The following is a 19,696-nucleotide window of genomic DNA, read 5'->3' on the forward strand; positions in this document are numbered from 1 at the left end:
AAATTCAGTAAAAAGTTAACAGACTATAATGTAACTGATTAATTAATTAATTTATTTAACTTTTTAACTTAACTTTTATCTTTTTCACTAGACGCTACCAACCCTGGTTATATTATTACATTTATATGTATTGTTGAGTGCAAGCTGATGCTCGGTGTTCACCGGGTACAAAGAAATTTTTGTAATTATATTGTTGGTTGGTAAAGTTACTACGAACTTTACCAATGGTAGGTAAGTTATCAGCATTATTTTAGTTTACTGACAGAAATCTTCGAGATAGTGCCAACAACGTACGCCTATCGGCGCCCCTATCGCGACCCCTGTTACGGTCGTAATCGAGTATAACAACAGCAACGATACAAATATGAATTCTGCGAGCAAGGTGAGGGTGAAAACTGGAAATTTCAAGAAACTCTGTCGTATTAAGCTGCCATTGCTCGGCGAGTTCTGTGCAGTGTCGACGGATAAAGAAAAGCCCAAGCTAACGTCGAGTAAAAGAAGAGTGTTTTTATGTTTTTAGGTTAAACTGATAGTGAAAGGAATTTTGATTCAACGTAATATTAAGGCCCGGTCTACAATGAGTCGTTAGTCGTTAGTCAGAAGTCGCAACTATATGTTGATCCTTTTCCTTTCTGGGTGGAAGAAAAAGGACCGACATATAGTTCCGACTTCTGACTAACGACTAACAACTCATTGTAGACCGGGCGTAAGGGACATAAGGGCCTGAGCAGGATGGCTGTCTTGTATTCTTAAGTCGCCAAACAGTGTGCGTTACTTTAAGATAAAGATTTAAAACAAAGCGTTGTCTTAAGACTGCAGGACAGCCGTTCTGCTCAGGCCCTAACAATCGCCAGAATCAAAACGTCATTCATGTTTAGGTGGGCGAGATCTTCGCTGCAGCTGGAGTGGCCTTCAACAAGCTGGGCGAGCTAACGATGCAGCTGCATCCTACGTCAGATTCCCTAGCAGGGTAAGTTAGAAATATTATCCGCAATACATATCTTGAGACACGTTTGGGGAGTAAAACCGGAGGTAGTCTTAAAGATATCTGAAAAGTATTGTACAATTCTGACGGAACTGCACGGAAAACAAAATTACAGTTTTCATTATTACGGCAATGTCTATATAGGATGGTTCTCTGGTAATATATTTGTCGCAAAAAGTTAACTTGTTTCCAACTAGTTTGGAACGTATGTATACCACTGGAGTAGCGTCCTGTATAAAATTGTAGCGGGCCCCACGCTCTTTTCTTAATTCCCTATCCCCCTCGATGCGTAGTAAATGGGCTGACGAGGACATTGAGATGCTCCGTCAGTCGGTCAGAGTCTTCAGCGAAGAGTTGAGCAGAATAAGCGAGCACATCAAGAGTCGGACGGTGTAAGTGTTCACAGACTGCCGCTGTGGCAGTCAGTCCGAATCTCACACCGAACGTATCGCTTTCTTTTCCAGCTCTCAGATACGAACCACCCTGAAGAAGAAGGCGTTTGAGGAGGCGGGGATGACGGTCAGGCAGCAACAAATTCTACCTCAGCAGGCGCAGCAGACGACGCTGGTGCAGCAGCAGCAGCAGCAGCAACAGCAGCAGCAGGTCGCGAAGCAGCAATCGACGTCGGCGAACCAGAGTCTGATGGGAAAATCGGCGGAGGTGACGCTGAACATGCTGAACGCGCCCGAGACGGAGGTGGACGTTGAGGGACTGCCCGAGGAGTGTCAAGTGAAGCTCGAGTTTGAGGAAGGCGCGACCGAAGAAGTCACCGGTTAAGCTTACGATTAGTTGATTCGCTCATAAGTTAAGTAAAGTAAAATGATCGAAAGAAAGCTGGTGATACCATCCACATCTTTTCTTATCATGTAATTATTCATTGAACATTCGAAGTTTAACTAGTTTTAAGTCCCTCGGTCTCATGTAAACTCATAAGTTACCTTTTTACAATAAATGTATAAAGATCTGGTTTCTCGCGTTGCTCCGGCGACCGCCTTCTCGCTCGTCTTTAAATACAAATTTTATATCTAGGAGCGCGCGTGTCACACTACTGATTGATTCAGTCGCGGTCAGAGATCAGATTAAATAAGTTCAAAATAGGACCATTATGATATAAATCAAACAAGCGAGGGCGCCTTTAGGTCCGAGCAAGATGTTTGTAGCCCAATGATTGTAATCTAAAATTTGAATTCATATAGTCGAGTCGGTTAAGACATGGATTGAGGGAGGTGCCAGGTTTGAATCCTGACTGAGGTAATATGTTTCGCAATAAGAATCTACAGTACGGGAGGGGGGGGGGGTATTGAGTGGTAAATATAGCATTTAAAAATAATTAGAAATCGTTTGTAATATGTGAATTCACTAACGACAATGATACCATCTAACAATAAATGAAACTGTTGTGTCCGAAAAGAAACCGGCGCGCAGGACAAGGTGGAAAAAGGTGTATGTGAATTCACACGTTGGGTTACAATTATTGGACTGCCAACATCTTGCTCGGACCTAAAGGCGCTCTCGCTTGTTTGATTTATGCAAACTTAATAATTCTATTCGCATTGGTGTAAAAATTTAAATTAAATCGGTATGTTAGGTGCCGCGACACCGAAACGTTCGCCATGAAGTTACTCTAAATATATATTTAATTCTTAGTTTTCGTCCTATATCGCTCGTGTAGATATTGGTCCACCGTTTATGTTCATTTGTAAAAATTTATTTACTATGGAATTTCAAAGAGACGTAAAAAAGCGATCTTTATAGGAACCCGTTTTATAGCGTTATTTATTCCAATTGTAAACGTACGACCCTCAATAATTTTCCAGCGATCCCTATTTTTCTTTCTTTTTTAAGGAATTATAATCTCAGAATTTTGTAACTGCGCCACGTTATATTTTCTGCGCACGAATAAAAAACGCGTGTCTTCGTCGGAAAGAAGAGAATACAAAGGTAACAAGGCCCGGTTTCACCAACGTCGCTTAACTTTGAGTTCAGCTCAATTCGTTCTTTGTCTCTTTTCAATTGTTGGTCCAGAAGGAGACAGACAGGAAATTAAACCAAGATTAAAGTCAAGCGACGTTTGTGGTGTGAAATCGGGCCTGGGGCTCGATTCTTGAATTTATTCGAAGGAGAAACGTATGGGAAAATTCTGCTCTTACAGAAAAGTTGCAAGCTGATTGGCTATTGGCTAACCAATCGACTTTGAACTTTTCTGCCGGAGCAGAATTTTCGTATACGTTTCTTCTTGGAATGAATTGAATGAATTCAAGATCCAGTTACAAATAACGAACTTTAGTTAGTTCGCTTCCTTCTGGTTGGTACACTCGGAGCCCGTAGGGACTTTTCTGCGTGTGAGAAAGAGAGGGATCCAGGCTCGCGCGCGTCTCGCGTCTCGCTCGCGTGCCGATTGTGCGTGTGTATCTCCGCGCCGAATGACGCATAACCCGAGTACCCGGACGCCACGCGCACCGCCCAAGTGACAGATTAACCGATCAACAATGACAACGCTCGGCGGCCGCGCGACGCAGTCGGAGTAGTCGATCGGCGTTCGCTTCATCGATCGCCGATCCTCTTGTCGTTCGCCCGCGTGATGACGTGAAAGAGGGAGAGTGAAACACGGAGACGCGCGTTACGCAAATTGATCACTGGACTCCCTCTCTCTCTCTCGGGCACCTTGCGCTGCTCGAACGCTGTCAAGACGCGACAAAGCGGATCCGCGGACAAGGAGAAGAGCGTCGCGACAACGACGGCATGGAGGGAGGCGCGGTGGAGAGCACGGGCGGCGACAATCTGGACCGCTCCGAGGACGAGGCGGCCCTTGAAGGATGCTGCAGCCCGAAGAAGGCGCCCTACCGATTTCTCGGCCTGGCGCTCATGTGCCTGCTCGGATTCGGTACGCGTTGACTGATGACGTTGACGTTTTTCGCGGCCGTTGTTTACCAACGGCGCTCACCTTGTTTACTGTCCGTTGTTTGTTATCGCCGCCGCCGGAATGGTGTCACTGTCAGAAGAGCGGAACGCGTAGCGCACTGCAGCTCCGCCGCTTTCTCGCCGGATCCATTGTCACACGTCCGCCGCTTCCGCGATCCCCGTTTCGTAGAAAGTGTACTCCGCCCCGAAGCCACCCCGGTTTCTCGAGTCCCGTTTGTTTCAATGCCAATTAACACCTTTCCGTACCGAGTGCAATAGCGTGAGATCTCGCGCCGTGCAAAGCTCGCGTCGATATTTAGAGTCCCTGACGTTTGACCGAGCCGCGATCCGTCCACGTTTTTAAAACGCGATGTCTTTTTCCCCAGCCGTGACTCTACAGCCAAAGTCTAAGGTTTCACCAACGTCGCCTAACTTTAAACTCGGCTTAATTCGCTCTTTGTCTCTTCCCAACTGTTAGGCCTGATCTACAATGTGCTTTCTGCATCTAGAAACATTCTATTTTATGTAAACAAATCAAAACGCTTAACAGACTTGTCGACAATTTACGATTGTACAATGTACAATGCACAATTTATCAGCTTGCCCAAATTTTGTAAGCGTATTTATTGGCTAGGAAATAGAATGTTTCGAGACGCAAAAGGACACGTAGATTAGCCTTTACTTCGGAAAGAGACAAGCGTTAATTAAACCAAGATTAAAATCACCGAGCGACCAAACGTCGCTTAACTCTAATCTTGCTTCAATTCGCGTTTGCCTCTTTTTACACTGTAAAAAAAGTATGTAAAATTACATACGTAATAAGTGTAGCGATTACACTATTGATAACGGAAATATATAATATAAGTTTATGTACTCTTTTACGAAAGAATTTTTTTACTCTTTATTGCGTAAATACTTGTTTATGCGTGATGGAAAATTACAAAAAAATTGTAAAAGTTGCACAATTAAGAGCAGTTTACTTATTATGTAAGGTAATAATTTTACCTGTAAGGTGAAAATTTACTGATGTACGTAAATGTATACCTTTAATAGATGGTCCCAATATTACCCGATGTAATGTAATTTTACTTGTAATTTTTTTACAGTGTAGAGTAACAGTTGGAAAGTGATAAAGAACGAATTAAGCTGAGCTTAAAGTTAAGCGGCATTGGTGAAGCCCGGGCCTTACACAGAGAGGCACCAACGGCAAAAAGGGTACAATCAGTCGGGTTGTAATGGAAATTGCGAACGTCTCCATGCTATTAATCAGGGAAAAATTTGACATTTAGATAAGGCGTATCATGAACGCTCTCTTTGTGCGGCTTATCGCGCGGCTTTTCTTTATAAATATTGGCCATATGTTGTATAAGCGACGTTAGAACCTATGACACAATCGAGTCACGCACGCGCGATATCTTCGTTTATCAGACCGCGAAGCTGCCAGCAAATAACATTCCGATTTATCCGACCGAAATGAGGAGCGCCCAAGCCTCGCGAAAAAAAATGTCCCGTCGTTTCACCGCAGAAATTTCAATGTACGCCCGTTTTGTTTCAGGCTCGTATTTCTGCTTCGACAACCCCGGAGCGCTGCAAGACAATTTTAAAACTGATTTGAACATGTCGACTAGCAGGTTTGTCCTGCTGTACTCTATATATTCCTGGCCGAACGTCATTCTCTGCTTCATCGGCGGCTTCCTGCTGGACAGCGTCTTCGGGATTCGGCTGGGCACGGTGATATACATGGGGCTCACGTTGATCGGTCAGATCATTTTTGCAAGTGGTGCTATGATCGACGCTTTTTGGCTGATGATGCTCGGCCGATTTGTCTTCGGGTACGTTGTTATTGCTAGGTCAATGCGGAGTGTTTTAAAACTTGCATGTCCTCCTGGAAAGCCGTGAAACTAACAAGCGCTTTTCTTTCCTACAGAATCGGCGCGGAATCGTTGGCAGTCGCGCAGAACAGTTACGCGGTCCTTTGGTTCAAGGGCAAAGAGTTGAACATGGTGTTCGGACTGCAGTTGAGCTTCGCCCGAGTAGGATCGACCGTAAACTTCCTAGTAATGGAGCCAGTATACAATTACGTGTCTCAATATTACAAGGGCCCGAAGTGCATCGGTATAGTTCTCTTTCTCGCAGCCGTCACCTGCGTAATGTCGATGATATGCGCCTGTGTGTTGGGCTTCATGGATAAGCGGGCGGAGAGACTGCTCCGACGAGGGGAGGGACAGGAGCCGCAGGTCGTCAGCCTAAAAGATGTTAAGGACTTCAAGCCAATCTTCTGGCTGGTCGCAATCATTTGCATTGCTTACTACGTCGCGATATTCCCCTTCATTGCTCTGGGAAAGTAAGTGCCCGACAGCATAAAAAACTTATTGCATTTTCCAGTTGCACCAGTTAAAGTCTGTGCAAGAATGGTACTGCTTTAAAATTGATCGTAAAAATTAACATTGTCTTATCTAGTTTTACACGTACGAAAAATGGTCTCGTTTTGTTTCAGGGTATTTTTCGAGCGGAAGTACGAATATGACCCATCTGCCGCAAATACAGTAAATTCACTCGTTTATTCGATATCGGCGATAGCTTCGCCTCTGTTAGGCTACATAGTGGATAGAACTGGCAAAAACGTATCGTGGGTGTTCATCAGTATCTGCGTTACTATCGTTGCTCACGGACTACTCGCTTTTACCTATCTGAATCCGTATGCGTGTATGATTCTCATGGGACTGGCGTATTCTATGCTCGCTAGTAGCTTGTGGCCTCTGATTGCTCTTGTAACGCCGGAGCATCAACTTGGAACCGCTTATGGAATGTAAATATTAATCTACTTGAGATCTCAGAGTAAAATAATGCCCTAAGGCGCGCTAGAAAATAAAATTAATACAATCTTTCCTTTTTAGAGCGCAGTCTGTACAAAACTTAGGTCTCGCTGTAGTCGCAATTGTGGCCGGCATAATCGTCGACAAAGGAGGATATTTAATGCTCGAGATGTTCTTCCTCGGTTGGCTCTGGAGTGAGTATTTTCGCGAACTTGGAAACTCGAGATATGATTTCCACGTAGGAACGCGAAATTTTCTTACAAACAACATATTTCACAGTTTCACTGATAACCGCCGGTGCAATCTGGGTGTCCGACATGGCAACAAGCGGTGGTTATCTCAACATGACTCCAGGACAAAGAGAACGATACGAGGCAGTTCAATGCACGCCTGAGAGTTTGGAGCGAGAAAAATTGCTGTCATCGGAATGCACGTCAGATTTTTCAGCCGATAGTCTTATGCAGCCACAATCTGACATCAGTATACGAAATCGTTACTTGTCTCGCATTGGTGCAATGGTAAGTCGATTCCGTGTTCAAGTTACACATTTTTACTTGTTCTATATATAACATGAAGCGACAGACCGAGGTGGGTAATGAAACAGAAATAAAAGCGTCTAAGAATATCAAATCGTAATTAATTTATAACGCACGTTTTTCAAATTCCAGGTACCACCACATGCGATCACGCCGATTCATCGACCACTACGATGATACTTTAGCTGCAAATTTATGATACAAAAATAGGTAAAAATACTTTGAAATCTCGTCAAAATATTGGCTCATTGTGTCTTCCTATTACACACAGCTTGATCTGTGATAATTTCATAACGCATACTGTTCGAGCTTTACTTTTTAACAGCTGGTAGCATTGGCGGTTTTTCTTTAACAGTCTCGATCAAATACATTACGCGTGATAATGAAACTTTTAATAATTTATGACTATGACATAAGTATATCTTTTATCAATGATGGTGGAGCGTCAATCATTCTCTCTACCTCTAATTTAAAAGGTATACATATATACATATATGAGCGTTGCAAAGTTACTTGTTCATAAGATATTTGACGTGTTTTATATATATAAATATATATATATATATATTAATGTAATATTATAATAAATGTTCGATCTCTGACCGCTGTTTGAGTTTTTGCCAAAATCGTTTCAACGAAATAATGAATTGTATAAAAACAAACTACCGTTAACTCACTTTTTGTCTCGTACGTTTAAATATATGCGACGTTCTTCGCGCTCTTTGTCGATAAAACTCTCGTGACCAGTTCCGAACAACGTCGAGATATGAATATATTACTATTGCGCGGCACGATAAAACGTAAAATTGGTAAAATTTAACAGCATTAGTCAGAGAGGACAGATAATCCGAGTGCGCACGAACCCCGTTTTTTTTTAACTCTTATACTTTTGTGCGATAAAAAACATTCGAGGTATTATCAAACACCTTGGGTCGCTCTTTCGATCGCCAGTGCGATTGATAATAATAAAAACATATAAACGTAAAATTAAGTTCATTTACATTTTTAGGAGTTTTCTCATTAATTGCAGGCATATTGAATAAATCAATGGAAAAGAAAGCGAGAAATGTGAATTCAGTTGAACGAGCTAAAAATTGATGGACACCAAGTTTTATATGACTTCAGTTAATCAATCGCGTATTTTTATTAAAATTAAAATCTATAAGTACGTTTAGTAGACCTTAATTGGCACGTGTTTAAAAGAAAATTACAATGCAACGTTTCGGCCATGCACGTTTTGAAAGAAAACATCCGATAATCGAGATTACGAAGCTCATCAAAGATACAAATTAAATTAATAAATAATCAAAATGTGTATAATACAATAATCAAATAAGTAAAAAGAAACAAGATTACAATTAATAATTATAATAAAAGACATGGTTTGTCACAGCGGATAATATAACAGAATGAAAATAAATCCTACACTAGTCAATTACCTTAATAAATAATCAGGCCAATGTAAAATGAAGTCAAGTAATAAAAGTCCAAAGGAAGTAAGCCATAATTATAAAAATTGACAGGCACTAAGTTAAAGTATGTACACCATCTACAAAGGCCAGAGAATGACTGTCGGAAGTGTAAGTATGATAAAACGTCTAGGTGAAACGTCGAGGAGAGGGAAATAAATAAATAACCAACAAATGGAGTCATGATAGGATTAAGTTTCTCAGTATCTTTTTTGTGAATTAATGGTGTTAGAATTAATTTTAATGTGTAACATTTCGGCAATTTCTCTCATTCTCGTATGTTTTTCACAGATTAAATATTTGGAGAAGTCCAATTAAAATCATGCCCGAGCGATGTGCGGTATTTGCTAATGACGGAGTGGTTACTCTCATCTTTTTTAATATTATTGAAATGTTTTTTGACTCTCGTCTCCAGATGTTAGTCTCTTTTAGTCTGGGCAACATAATCTGTAGACTATTCGTTTTTGGAATCGCATAGTGGATCTTTTCCTCTATAATTGACTGGTCTAGGATTTATTTTCAATCTGTTATATTATCCGCTGTGACAATCCATATCTTTTATTGTATTTATTAATTGTAATCTTGTTTCTTTTTACTTATTTTATTATTGTATTATACGCACGATTATTTATTCATTTAATTTGTATCTTTGATGAGCTTTGTAATCTCGATTATCGGACTTTTTCTTTCAGAACGTGCTTGAAAAGGACCTAAACCCATGGTCGAAACGTCGCATTGTAATTTTCTTGTATCAAACACGTGCCAGTTAATGTCGACTCAACTTACTTATTGTTATTTTTTACTGGCAACTTAAAGATATCTCTATGTTTAAAAGTAGAAATGATTGCAAGATTTAATGAATCTCGAGAGAATTAGGAATTTGTAATTTTTTGAAACGCATTTATTGCTCTAATTACTTTTTATTTATAAAAACTAAAATATATCTAAATATAAAAATACACGTTATACAAGTTCATAACGGAGCATTTGTATATTACGTAAAATTTTTATTTATTTATTAATTATACATTAACAAACTTTTTTACATAAATTAAAAATTTATCGTTTAAAACACTGCGAAATTGCGATATTGACTGTTTTCTTCTGTTAATATTAGTTATATTTACTATTACCCAGACAGCACATTGTAGTAATATTTTGCAAAAATGTCTCAAATTTTTACCGAAACCGCCATCTATTTTGCAGCATTTTTAGCATATTTTCAAAGCATTTTTCAGACATTTATGATAAATTTTTATCACAAATCTATTCAGGATTACGAAAATATGCATGAAATATTTTGATAAATATTCACAAAATATTGAAATGTTATAAATATTTCGTACATATATGTTTTATAAATATTGCGTGTGTTGTCCGGGTATAATATAACTTTCATATACGGGATCCTCACCTCTCCGGAAACACGTGAGTGTTCGTCGCCCGCGCCGCACGCATCCGTCCGTGTGTCCGGTACGCAAAAAATTTCTACGGTCGGTAGTCGAGTCTTATTTCAAAATCAATCAAGTAAGATGATCTTAAATATAAGAACGGACTATGAATACCGGCCTAAGAATGGTATTTTACGTAAAGCCCGTATCAGACTACGGATTGTGAGATTGAGATTAGATTGAAACTTGACCAATCGCAGTGAAGTTTACTGATCTCAAGTTTAGTAACTTTCACTCTAATTGGCCAAAGTTCGATCTAATCTCAATCCCAATCCGTAGTCTGATACGGGCTTTACGGTGCCCCACTCCAGGGCTCCGACGCACACGCTGAGAGCCTCTCGGTGAGAGGGCGCGCGGACAGTGTGTGCGGAACAGCTGTAGCGCGCAACACGTGCTCGACACTGTGCCGCAAGTGGTACGTTAAACGTGTACGTAATAATACGCGCACGGTACGGCACTCACCGGGCGGCTCCTAGCGATCCGCGGCGAGATGAGGGTCCACGACGACGCGGATTCCAAGCACAGTGCGATGGAGAAGTCGCCCAAGTTGGCCATGAAGCGGCCCAACACCGTGGTGTTCCACGAAAATTCCGCCAAGGTACAGAAAACGAGCGAAAACACCAGAGTCGTGTGCTTCCCGACGAAGAATAACGATCGGACGAACGTTGTTGGCTTGCAACTGCGGAGGAAATCACTGCCCGTGTATTTGCTCCGTAAACGGTGAGTTTCCCCCGAGCGAATGCGAGATGTAACTTTTACTCGCGTCGTGCGCGGACAAAAGAAAAGAAAATAGGTAGGTGACGTCCAGAAGGTTCGGCGTCGTGCACGCGACGCATATACAGGATGTTTCAAAATGGAGTCTCGCTGCGGATAGTCGATTAGCTACCGTGGATCATCTCGGCACGACGCTTACTCGCGGTCGATAAGTAGAAAATATGCTGCGATGATTAATTTGTTTATCTAGAAATATATTATATTCTAAACATTTTATAATAATATTTAGTAATTAAACTACGCGAGTGTTAAGTAATTATATGTACACAAAATAAGTGCTGAACCAAAAATGTATGTGATCTGAAAAATATTTTATTTTTATTAGAAGAAACCGATGTTATATCACCGTCTATGCCACGAACAAATTTTCACAAAATAGTTCAATTCAAATTTGAAGTGAAAACTGTGATCTCCAGTTTCTACTTCAGAGATTTTTTTTATTTGAATATTGTATTACTTCACTATTTAGTGAAAATTTGAACGTTCATAATTTTGGCATACGAATTGTATCCTTACGCGATAATAAATTATTTTTGAAGTTATAAGGTCAAGGCTTGACCCGAGGGGGAAACCGCTGAGGGCATTGTGGTGTACAGATTTGCGGCATTACTGTGGCATTTTTTGGGCATTAGGTCTTGCTGGGGCATTATAAAGATAAAATAAGATAATAAGATAAAGTAATGCCCACTGGGCATTAGTGGGCATTAGTGTATGTACAAGATTTTGGTCAGCGGTTTCCCCCTCGGCTTGACCCAACCAAGTTGGTAGAACCCAGAATATTCTGCTGTTTATGATCGCACGTTATCTATGTTGTACATACATATATGTATATATTTTAATGTTCCTATTTCATGTTATTGATGAATAATAAGTTATCCATTTAAAATGTATTGCTGGGATACATTATATAAAATAGTATTGTGCAAATGCAAACGAAGTTATGTAATTCATTTTATTTCTTTTACGATAATTAAAAATGTAAAAATTCGTTCAATACACATTACAATTAAAAGTCTGATCAATACGCTCAATGAGAAATAAACGCGTCAATTGTGTACTTATGTGTAACATGTGACGATTACAATCACGATCTAAGTATAGATCAATGATATAAAGATAAAATCATAAAACAGAACAAGAAATTAATATTTTAATTGGATCTATTAATTATTCAACAGCCGATTGCAGCAGTAGTTGATGATTTAATGTGTCTACTTTTTAGATTTTAAATCTTCAACGATCATCCCATTAAGTCGGCAAACTTTCACCGAGGGGGAAACCGCTGATCAAAATCTTGTACACCAATGCCCACTAATGCCCAGTGGGCATTACTTTATTTTATTTATCTTGTTTTATCTTATTTTATCTTTATAATACCCCAGCAAGAGCTAATGCCCCAAAAATGCCCTAGTAATGCCCAGTAATGCCGCAAATCTGTACACCACAATGCCCTCAGCGGTTTCCCCCTCGACTTTCGCTTAACATTCTTTACATGTATACTTAATATTGCGTGTACGACTTTTCTCTCCTAAACCATTTTTATTCAAGACAAGTGATCGGTCGTCGATTTTCAGATTGGTAGAAGAGATACGCCGGCACAACACCCTCATCATAATAGGCGAGACCGGCAGCGGTAAAACCACGCAGATCCCACAGCTGTTGCTCCAGGCCGGGATCGCTGGGTCGTCCGGCTGCATCGGCATCACGCAACCGCGCAGGATAGCGGCGGTCAGCATAGCGCGCCGGGTCGCCCTGGAGCAAGGGGCGAAACCGGGAAAATTGGTGGGCTACTGCGTCCGTTTCGAGGATTGCACTTCGTCGCAGACGAGGATCAAATATATGACGGATGGCATGATGGTGCGAGAGGCGATGACCGATGAGATCCTGTCGGATTACTCGGTACGGAACTTTAAATGATCTTGGATCATGGCGAAAGATATTATATATAATTTAATAGTTTCATACAACGTATGGATTCTGGAATCAATCTGTTTTTAATTAAACTCTTCAGGGTGTCTACTATCGGGAAAAACTTGGAAAATCTGCAATTCTCGGAGAATTCTTTTTTGCCTGAAAACTCAGCAATTTATCAGGAAATGTTTGTTGAAATTGCTCTGTTCATTTTGTATTCCATGAGCAATCGAAAGTTAGCCAAGTTAGTAACAAAGTGAAAACTTATGTGTTTAGGGAGCAATAACTCCAATGCTCCAAGCATCGTTCCATCTTTATTTCCTCGTGCTTCTTCGAAATGAGAAGTCGAGATTCTGTTTTGTGAAAATCGTTTTTCTATGTCAACATTTTTATAACTTTTAATTTTCTCTTTATGCTCGTGTAAATAGGGTCACACTCTGAACGTGATAAGAATAACCTTATACAATAATTAAATTTATTTTAAAATAATTTTACCTGCAAGTCTTAACCAAAATCCTTGGAAAAATCAGGGAATTCTCTCAGCAAATTCTTTCTCGAGAAACGAGCAGATACCCTGTGCTTGCAAATTAGACGCTTTAACAAAAAGTTTTCCGTTAAGATATTATTATATTTAAAATCAACAATAATCTTCTTGAAAATTAGAGACTCTCTCTAGACATTTCCCTTTGTTGCTTATCCGAATGCGATTGTTGCATGAGTTTTATAACTTTGCAACAGGTGGTGATACTCGACGAAGCTCACGAGCGATCCGTGCAAACCGACGTTCTGTTCGGGGTGGCGAGACGAGCGCAGAATTTGCGAAAGTTGAAGAATCTGCCGCCTTTGAAACTTTTGATCATGTCGGCCACGATGGACCCCGCTAAGTTCAAGGAGTATTTCCAAGCACCAGCGTTGTATTTGGAGGGCCGTCAGCATCCCGTGAGAATTTTTCACGCGGTGTCCTCGCAGCAGGATTATGCGTTCGCCGCGCTCGCTACGGCGTTTCAAATTCACCGCGAGGCACCCGCGAAGTAAGAACAGCGCGACATTCCGAAGCGGAATGTGAACTGTGTGTTTTAGGAACGACGCGTATAGGATTAAATCATGTTCTAGAATGTTAATGAATTTATTGCTCTCGAAGTGAGCTGCAATTTTATTGCGCACCCTTTCGCCAACAGGCCTCGAATCGATCGCTCACAAACCGAGATACACACGCGTTGAGGGTCGGGAAATTAAGTCCGAATCCTTATCGATCCGGTCGTTCTCAGAACCACACGCTCCAATTATATTTTAGTGTAACTTTTGGATCTTTTATTTTCCAGCGAGGATATTCTCATCTTTTTGACCGGTCAAGAAGAAATAGAAGCGGCTAAGGTAGCCGCCCGACAAATAGCTAAACAACTGGATGGACAAGAGTATCCGCCCCTGAAGATCTTTCCCTTATACGCGGCGTTGCCCACCAACCAGCAGTTGGAGGCCTTTAAACCTTCGCCACCGGGAATGCGGAAATTAATACTATCGACAAACGTCGCCGAGACGTCCGTTACGATTGGCGGTATATATATCTCTCGTCTCGATCTTTTCTGTTACTTAATTTTCCAAGTAAAAATAGAAGGGATAATGAACATTTTTATCAGCGCCGAGGTTTTTTTTACGTTAGATAATTATAAACATGGGGCAAGTTGTAAAGGAAGCTTATTTTTAAAAGCTTTTTCATGAAGTTTTTTCCGACGTGACAACTGAAGCGACTGCACGAGATTAATTATGTTATTTTCCAACGTCGCGATTATTTGAACATTAATTACATAGCGCCCGCGGTTTTCGGGCTTACAGTTTTGAAATCTGAAAATTTAATAAGGCATTAAACACAGGAATTCGCCACGTGATCGATACCGGTGTCGTCAAAGCAAGGACGCATCATCCCACGACGGGGTTGGACGTATTGAGGGTCGAGAAAATCGCACAGGCACAGGCGTTGCAAAGGGCGGGTAGAGCCGCTCGCGAAGCACCGGGTAGGTGTTATAGAGTTTACACACGAGAGGAATTCGAGAAGATGAAGTACATGCCGATACCAGAAATTCAAAGGTGCTCCCTCGCGGGAGTCGCTCTGCAACTGCTCGCCATTGGCGTCGACATCACCACCTTCGATTTCATGGACAAACCGCCCAAGGAGAGTATAGACGTCGCTGTGAACAGTTTGGAAAAGTTGGGCGCGGTTAAAGGTAACAAATGCCACTAATATCTATTTATTTATAAATGAAGAAGACACTTTCTTCGGTACGTTTGTTCGCTTAAGGAAAATAAAATTTCCACTTAGATATAACAGTTATGCTTAATAGATTTCTCGTTAATTTTTGCTTATGCTATTTTTAAAGAAAAAGCTTCATTTAATACCAAAGCACAATATATCATATCTTTTTTTCGTATCGAGATTCAGAGGCGACGAGAGGAAATAATTGATCGGCAGCAATTTGCGTCTTTATTTCGTAATATCGCGCGAGATACGAGTAACGGGAGAGTTTCGAGACAATAAATTCTTATATAATCCCTCTTAAAAGGATCTCCACCGCAGCTGACTACGCTCGGCCGAACGATGTCACTATTCCCGTTAGACCCTCGATTTACCAAAGTGATCCTCGCGTCGGTGGAGCACAGGTGTCTGGAGGAAGCACTGACGGTTATCGCTTTATTATCGGGAGAATCGATTTTCATGGACTCACCCGCGAAGAGGGAACAGGCCTACAATGCACGCTTACGGTACGGCTCTTGTTCGCAATCTACTTATCTAAAAGTACACACCGAGTAGGAGAAGATGGGAACAAGATGAAATCTGTACACAAATTTTTTTTCTACGGAGCGTCGTATCCGCGACTAAATGAATTTTCCATCGCGGATGGCCGCGTAAGTTATTATTTAATAGCGATCCGAGTAACTCATCGGGTGGGGTTTCAGATTTGCTTCGCCCGAGGGGGATCACGTAACGTTGTTGAATGTGTTCCGGGCATACGGAAACCAAAACGAGACGCAGAAGAAGGAGTGGTGCCGCGCTAACTTCTTACACCACCGAAATCTCGAGTACGGGTCGGAAGTGAGGCAACAGCTTGCGGCGTTGGCGGAACGTGCGAATTTGCAGAAGGCGAGCTGCGGAACGAATACGAAGCAACTCAGAAAAGCTTTCCTCGAGGGATTATACGAGAACCTCGCCGAGCTGCAGAGGGACCAGACGTATGTCACGGTAAGTAAATGTTCTCTCTCCCACAATGTTATTTCTGCATTATTATATTCTTATTGCTAGTCAGTGTTATGTGGAATATTATTCTCTCTCTCCCCAGCTAATTTTATTGTGAAGGAAAACGCAACCGTAAAAATCCCTCAAACATTTATCTACATAAATTGTGGGGTTTTCGTCGACTAAGCTATTATTTTTTAATGAAATACGATATGTTAGTTTTATAAACAAGTATTTTTTTATCACATTGACATCTCGAACCTTTTATTCTGATTATTTTACGTCATTTCAGCGAACTTCAATCAGCAGATCAAAACGATTAGTCTTGGCTCTTTCATTAAGCTTATAATATTTACCTTTTTTCTTTAAATGATAAAGATTTAAGGGGTAGGAGATTATAAATAATTTCAAATCGTTCTTATCTTTGCATTCCCATTAACCGTTTGCATCTCTACCTCGCTCGAGTTTCCCGCGTCGACAAACAAGCAAAGACAGTCACGTAATAACACGTAATCACATTACGGCGTTCGGCATAGGTGTACTCGAAGCAGCCGGTAACCATACACCCTTCCTCGGCGTTGCACGGTACGAAGCCGCCGTTGCTGCTGTTCACGGAGGTCGTAGCCACCGGAAGATGTTACCTTCGCTGTCTGTCTACCATCGATCCGGCGTGGTTGACGCAAAGAAACACCGGCCCTGGCAAACGCGACTGACGCAATTTTTTTATCCTATGACGTTATTTATACAGAGCTTATTTTTGTTGACGTGTGGTGGAACAATTGAGGCCACTGAGTAACGGAGGCGGCGCGGTGATGTTTTTCCCGAATGACAAATCGATCGATAGATAATACGAGAAACGGCATTGAGCGAAGAACAATCACCGCGTTGTGCTCCTTTGTACGTTTATTCAGCGGTGCCAATTGCGTCACCGGGCCTTCTCTCACGTGGGTGCAGTTTTGTTGTAGATACACGTTTAAGAATCGTCACATTTACCACTTGTACACTTTAAACGCTGTTATTAAATTTAGTTAATATAAATTGTGTGGTTAACCGTCGCGTGTATGCTGCGCTTGGCATATTGAAACGCGATCTGTTCGACACGCACCTTCGCGCGTATCCTTGCTCGAACATATTCGCCAACCCTTTCCCAGTTCAATGCAGAGCAAGTGCTCCTTAAGCAACAGTGCCCAATATTCCTTACAATTTGCATTGAGTCGCTTGAAGATTTATCCGTACACAATGGTTAATCTTATCCACTCTTGCCTCTTCCCTTTTATTCTGCATGCAATGGGTGTCGCGTGGGAAGCTGCTGAAACTTGTCAGCTGTCATTTTCGAATTGCGTGCAATTATTGAAAAAAATTACGTTGGGAAAAGAAAAGTCTGCAGTTTTTAATGAATACAAATAAAATTTAACAAAATGGCTGTGTACCAGTTTATTTGGTAAACGAATGATGAAATTGATGAAAAATATATCAGCGGTGAAATAAACTGACGGTAAATATTTTCGGAATGATGATCTACGGGTCTTGAATAGTTTGATACTGCAAAATTATCGATAATTCTGTTAAAAATAGTTATTTTAATGGAAAACGATTATTTCGATGGAGATTTATCGCCAAAAAAAGGGGGCGACGCAACGCCGAAATTTACATAAATAATGAATTTCTTATCTCTCCGCGGTGTATTTTCACTCGTAACTTTATTCCGTATTTAGTATGAAATATCCTATAACCACTACATTTTTCCTCTAGAAAAGGAGGAATCGAGAAGATAGAGTCTTCTCTACCATCGCAAGTTTATATACATTTTGACGCGTGTGGATTTGCCGGCACCACAGCCAGAATAAAACCGCACACTTTTCTCTCTCCGGTGCAATTCTTTTCGAAACCTGCACGCAGTCGAGAATGCCAGCTGATTAGGTTCGCAGGGACCGCGAAATCTTTTAGAGGTGGGTACGAAATAGTATAAACGAAATTTCTTAGGTTATATGCGTATTTTTAAGATTACCGCTTTACTTTTTTAAACGATTAATTACACTTTTTGTGCGTGGACACGGCAATTTTTTCCAAATTTCTCAAAGTTTCTAGAAAGAGCGGGAGCAGGGCGCGTTCCCAAAATTTAAACAGAGGGCGCCTCCCGCGCCCGCCATGCTCCGCGGCCCCAATGGGCTTCGGGAAGGGACTTTGCCCCGTGGAGCAGCCTGTACCGCGGCTTGTCCCACGCCAAGGCAGAAGCCGAACGAGTTTAGTTAAACATTTACGGCCGTTGCGGTAAATTGAACGAATCGTGCACCGGCGGCCGGGCAAGTTCGGTCAATTTTACGGTCTACGGGCGCGCCGCGAAGAAATCCGGCCGAGTATCCACCTAGGGGAGGTCTTAACCAGCGCCCGCGCGCCTAACGCTCGTTGACGGTAAGTACCGCGAGGCGATTGAATCGCGAAACGAAGTTTCGCGCGCCCCGGCAAGATAGCAGGTAAATTTAGCGGTAGCGGACGTTACGCGGGGCTGCTACGCTCATAGCTGCGCGCACTTACCCGTCACTTACCGCGCTCTGTCCCGCGTTCTGCGTATCGGATAATTATGGCCGCGAGCGGGAGGGAGTATTGAATTTGCAGCTACGCGGCGCGGGCTAATCGCCCCGAGCGAGTCGACGGCAAAGAAAGCGCAGCCCCCGGGTCCGCGGATTTTCCGCCGGACTGAAGTTTTAACGCTCATATTACATCCCGTGACTCGCACTCGCGTGTCGTTTATTTTATTGTATATATGTTATTCGCATATCCCCGCAATTTCAGCAAAATTTGTCTTATTGTCTGTTTTTCTTTCACAGTATAGCTTATAGTTTTATTATACTTTTTGTACAGTTTTACACTTGTGATAAATGTTAAATGTAAATTGTTTCTCTGTGTGCTGTAACGTAATCGTACGAAAATCCGCGATGTTTTCGTAAATACCGGGGATACGCAGATTAAATATTACAAATTTTGACAAATTTCGCGAGAGATACGCGCTGCTTTCATTATTTCATCTCGCTTTAATTGTGACGCGAGTGAAGCAATAAATTGCACCGTTTAACATTAAATATCCATTATTTGTGCGGCAAGTATTAAGCGCTCGCGCGCGCACATGAGAGACAAGAAGTTTCCAAAATAATCGCTTTAATAATGACGCAAACAGTCAGTTGTACAGTTTAACATTAAATATCCATTATTTGTACGGGAAATATTACACGCGCGCCTACGAAGTTTCCCAAACGTTGCGAAACCTAATTATCTCTCTTCACGCAAAGGTCATTCTCGTATGACGTATATGACTCGTGTGTCCTCGGGTTTTTTATTTATTAGAGAAGCGTAGAGCAAGGATGTCTTATAGAACCAAATCGCAATTAATTTCTTTTCTCGAATCCGACTCGACAAAGCCACATCCTAAGCCACGTGAATTGAATTAAATCAAATCGAATAATTGAGATATAATTTTTAACTGGCAATATAGTTGTTAGCAGATTGAATTTTAACACATAGATAATGAGAGATTTACTAGAAAAGTGCAAAGCATGGATTTTTAATCGAATTAAATCGCATTTCATTTCTTTTCTCGAATTCAAATCGACAAAGCCACATCCTAAT

The 19,696-nt window shown here is 41.4% G+C and overlaps 3 protein-coding genes across 4 annotated transcripts; all 3 read left to right on the plus strand.

Moving 5' to 3' along the window:
* The first annotated feature begins 146 nt into the window (after nt 1-146).
* On the plus strand, nt 147-1,952 carry LOC105567618 (chromatin complexes subunit BAP18). 2 transcript variants are annotated; one of them, XM_012022613.1, is made up of 4 exons: nt 160-382; nt 879-970; nt 1,279-1,377; nt 1,450-1,952. In XM_012022613.1, exons 1-4 carry the CDS (start codon nt 365-367, stop codon nt 1,760-1,762), a joined length of 522 nt encoding a protein of 173 aa, XP_011878003.1. In that variant the 5' UTR covers nt 160-364; the 3' UTR covers nt 1,763-1,952. The 2 variants fall into 2 exon arrangements, with proteins under 2 accessions (XP_011878004.1, XP_011878003.1); XM_012022614.1 differs by lacking the exon at nt 1,279-1,377 and having other exon boundaries at nt 147-382.
* A 1,345-nt stretch (nt 1,953-3,297) lies between these two features.
* On the plus strand, nt 3,298-8,220 carry LOC105567619 (major facilitator superfamily domain-containing protein 1-like). Its single transcript, XM_012022615.1, has 7 exons — nt 3,298-3,869; nt 5,442-5,718; nt 5,814-6,230; nt 6,384-6,695; nt 6,784-6,896; nt 6,982-7,220; nt 7,371-8,220. Exons 1-7 carry the CDS (start codon nt 3,728-3,730, stop codon nt 7,413-7,415), a joined length of 1,545 nt encoding a protein of 514 aa, XP_011878005.1. The 5' UTR covers nt 3,298-3,727; the 3' UTR covers nt 7,416-8,220.
* Nucleotides 8,221-10,420: 2,200 nt separating this feature from the next.
* On the plus strand, nt 10,421-17,110 carry LOC105567620 (putative ATP-dependent RNA helicase DHX33). The gene is made up of 8 exons (XM_012022616.1): nt 10,421-10,878; nt 12,507-12,831; nt 13,582-13,874; nt 14,166-14,398; nt 14,715-15,065; nt 15,402-15,600; nt 15,796-16,078; nt 16,609-17,110. The coding sequence occupies exons 1-8, from the start codon at nt 10,649-10,651 to the stop codon at nt 16,783-16,785; spliced, it is 2,091 nt and encodes a 696-aa protein (XP_011878006.1). The 5' UTR covers nt 10,421-10,648; the 3' UTR covers nt 16,786-17,110.
* The last annotated feature ends 2,586 nt before the right edge of the window (nt 17,111-19,696 follow it).

The sequence above is a fragment of the Vollenhovia emeryi genome, unplaced genomic scaffold, assembly GCF_000949405.1.
Source record: "Vollenhovia emeryi isolate VEMERY1.0 unplaced genomic scaffold, V.emery_V1.0 DF939136.1, whole genome shotgun sequence".
In the NCBI taxonomy this organism is placed as follows: domain Eukaryota; kingdom Metazoa; phylum Arthropoda; class Insecta; order Hymenoptera; family Formicidae; genus Vollenhovia; species Vollenhovia emeryi.

Bases quoted from the DNA above. Each gene is read 5' to 3' on its own strand.
- LOC105567618 (XM_012022613.1), top strand. The intron at 971-1,278 runs GTAAGTTAGAAA...CTCGATGCGTAG, and splicing joins ACGTCAGATTCCCTAGCAGG to TAAATGGGCTGACGAGGACA. The intron at 1,378-1,449 runs GTAAGTGTTCAC...TTTCTTTTCCAG, and splicing joins CACATCAAGAGTCGGACGGT to CTCTCAGATACGAACCACCC.
- LOC105567620 (XM_012022616.1), top strand. From the start codon at position 10,649: ATGAGGGTCCACGACGACGCGGATTCCAAGCACAGTGCGATGGAGAAG. The intron at 15,066-15,401 runs GTAACAAATGCC...CCCTCTTAAAAG, and splicing joins AAAGTTGGGCGCGGTTAAAG to GATCTCCACCGCAGCTGACT. The intron at 15,601-15,795 runs GTACGGCTCTTG...GTGGGGTTTCAG, and splicing joins GCCTACAATGCACGCTTACG to ATTTGCTTCGCCCGAGGGGG.
- LOC105567619 (XM_012022615.1), top strand. From the start codon at position 3,728: ATGGAGGGAGGCGCGGTGGAGAGCACGGGCGGCGACAATCTGGACCGC. The intron at 5,719-5,813 runs GTACGTTGTTAT...TCTTTCCTACAG, and splicing joins CTCGGCCGATTTGTCTTCGG to AATCGGCGCGGAATCGTTGG. The intron at 6,897-6,981 runs GTGAGTATTTTC...CATATTTCACAG, and splicing joins CTTCCTCGGTTGGCTCTGGA to TTTCACTGATAACCGCCGGT.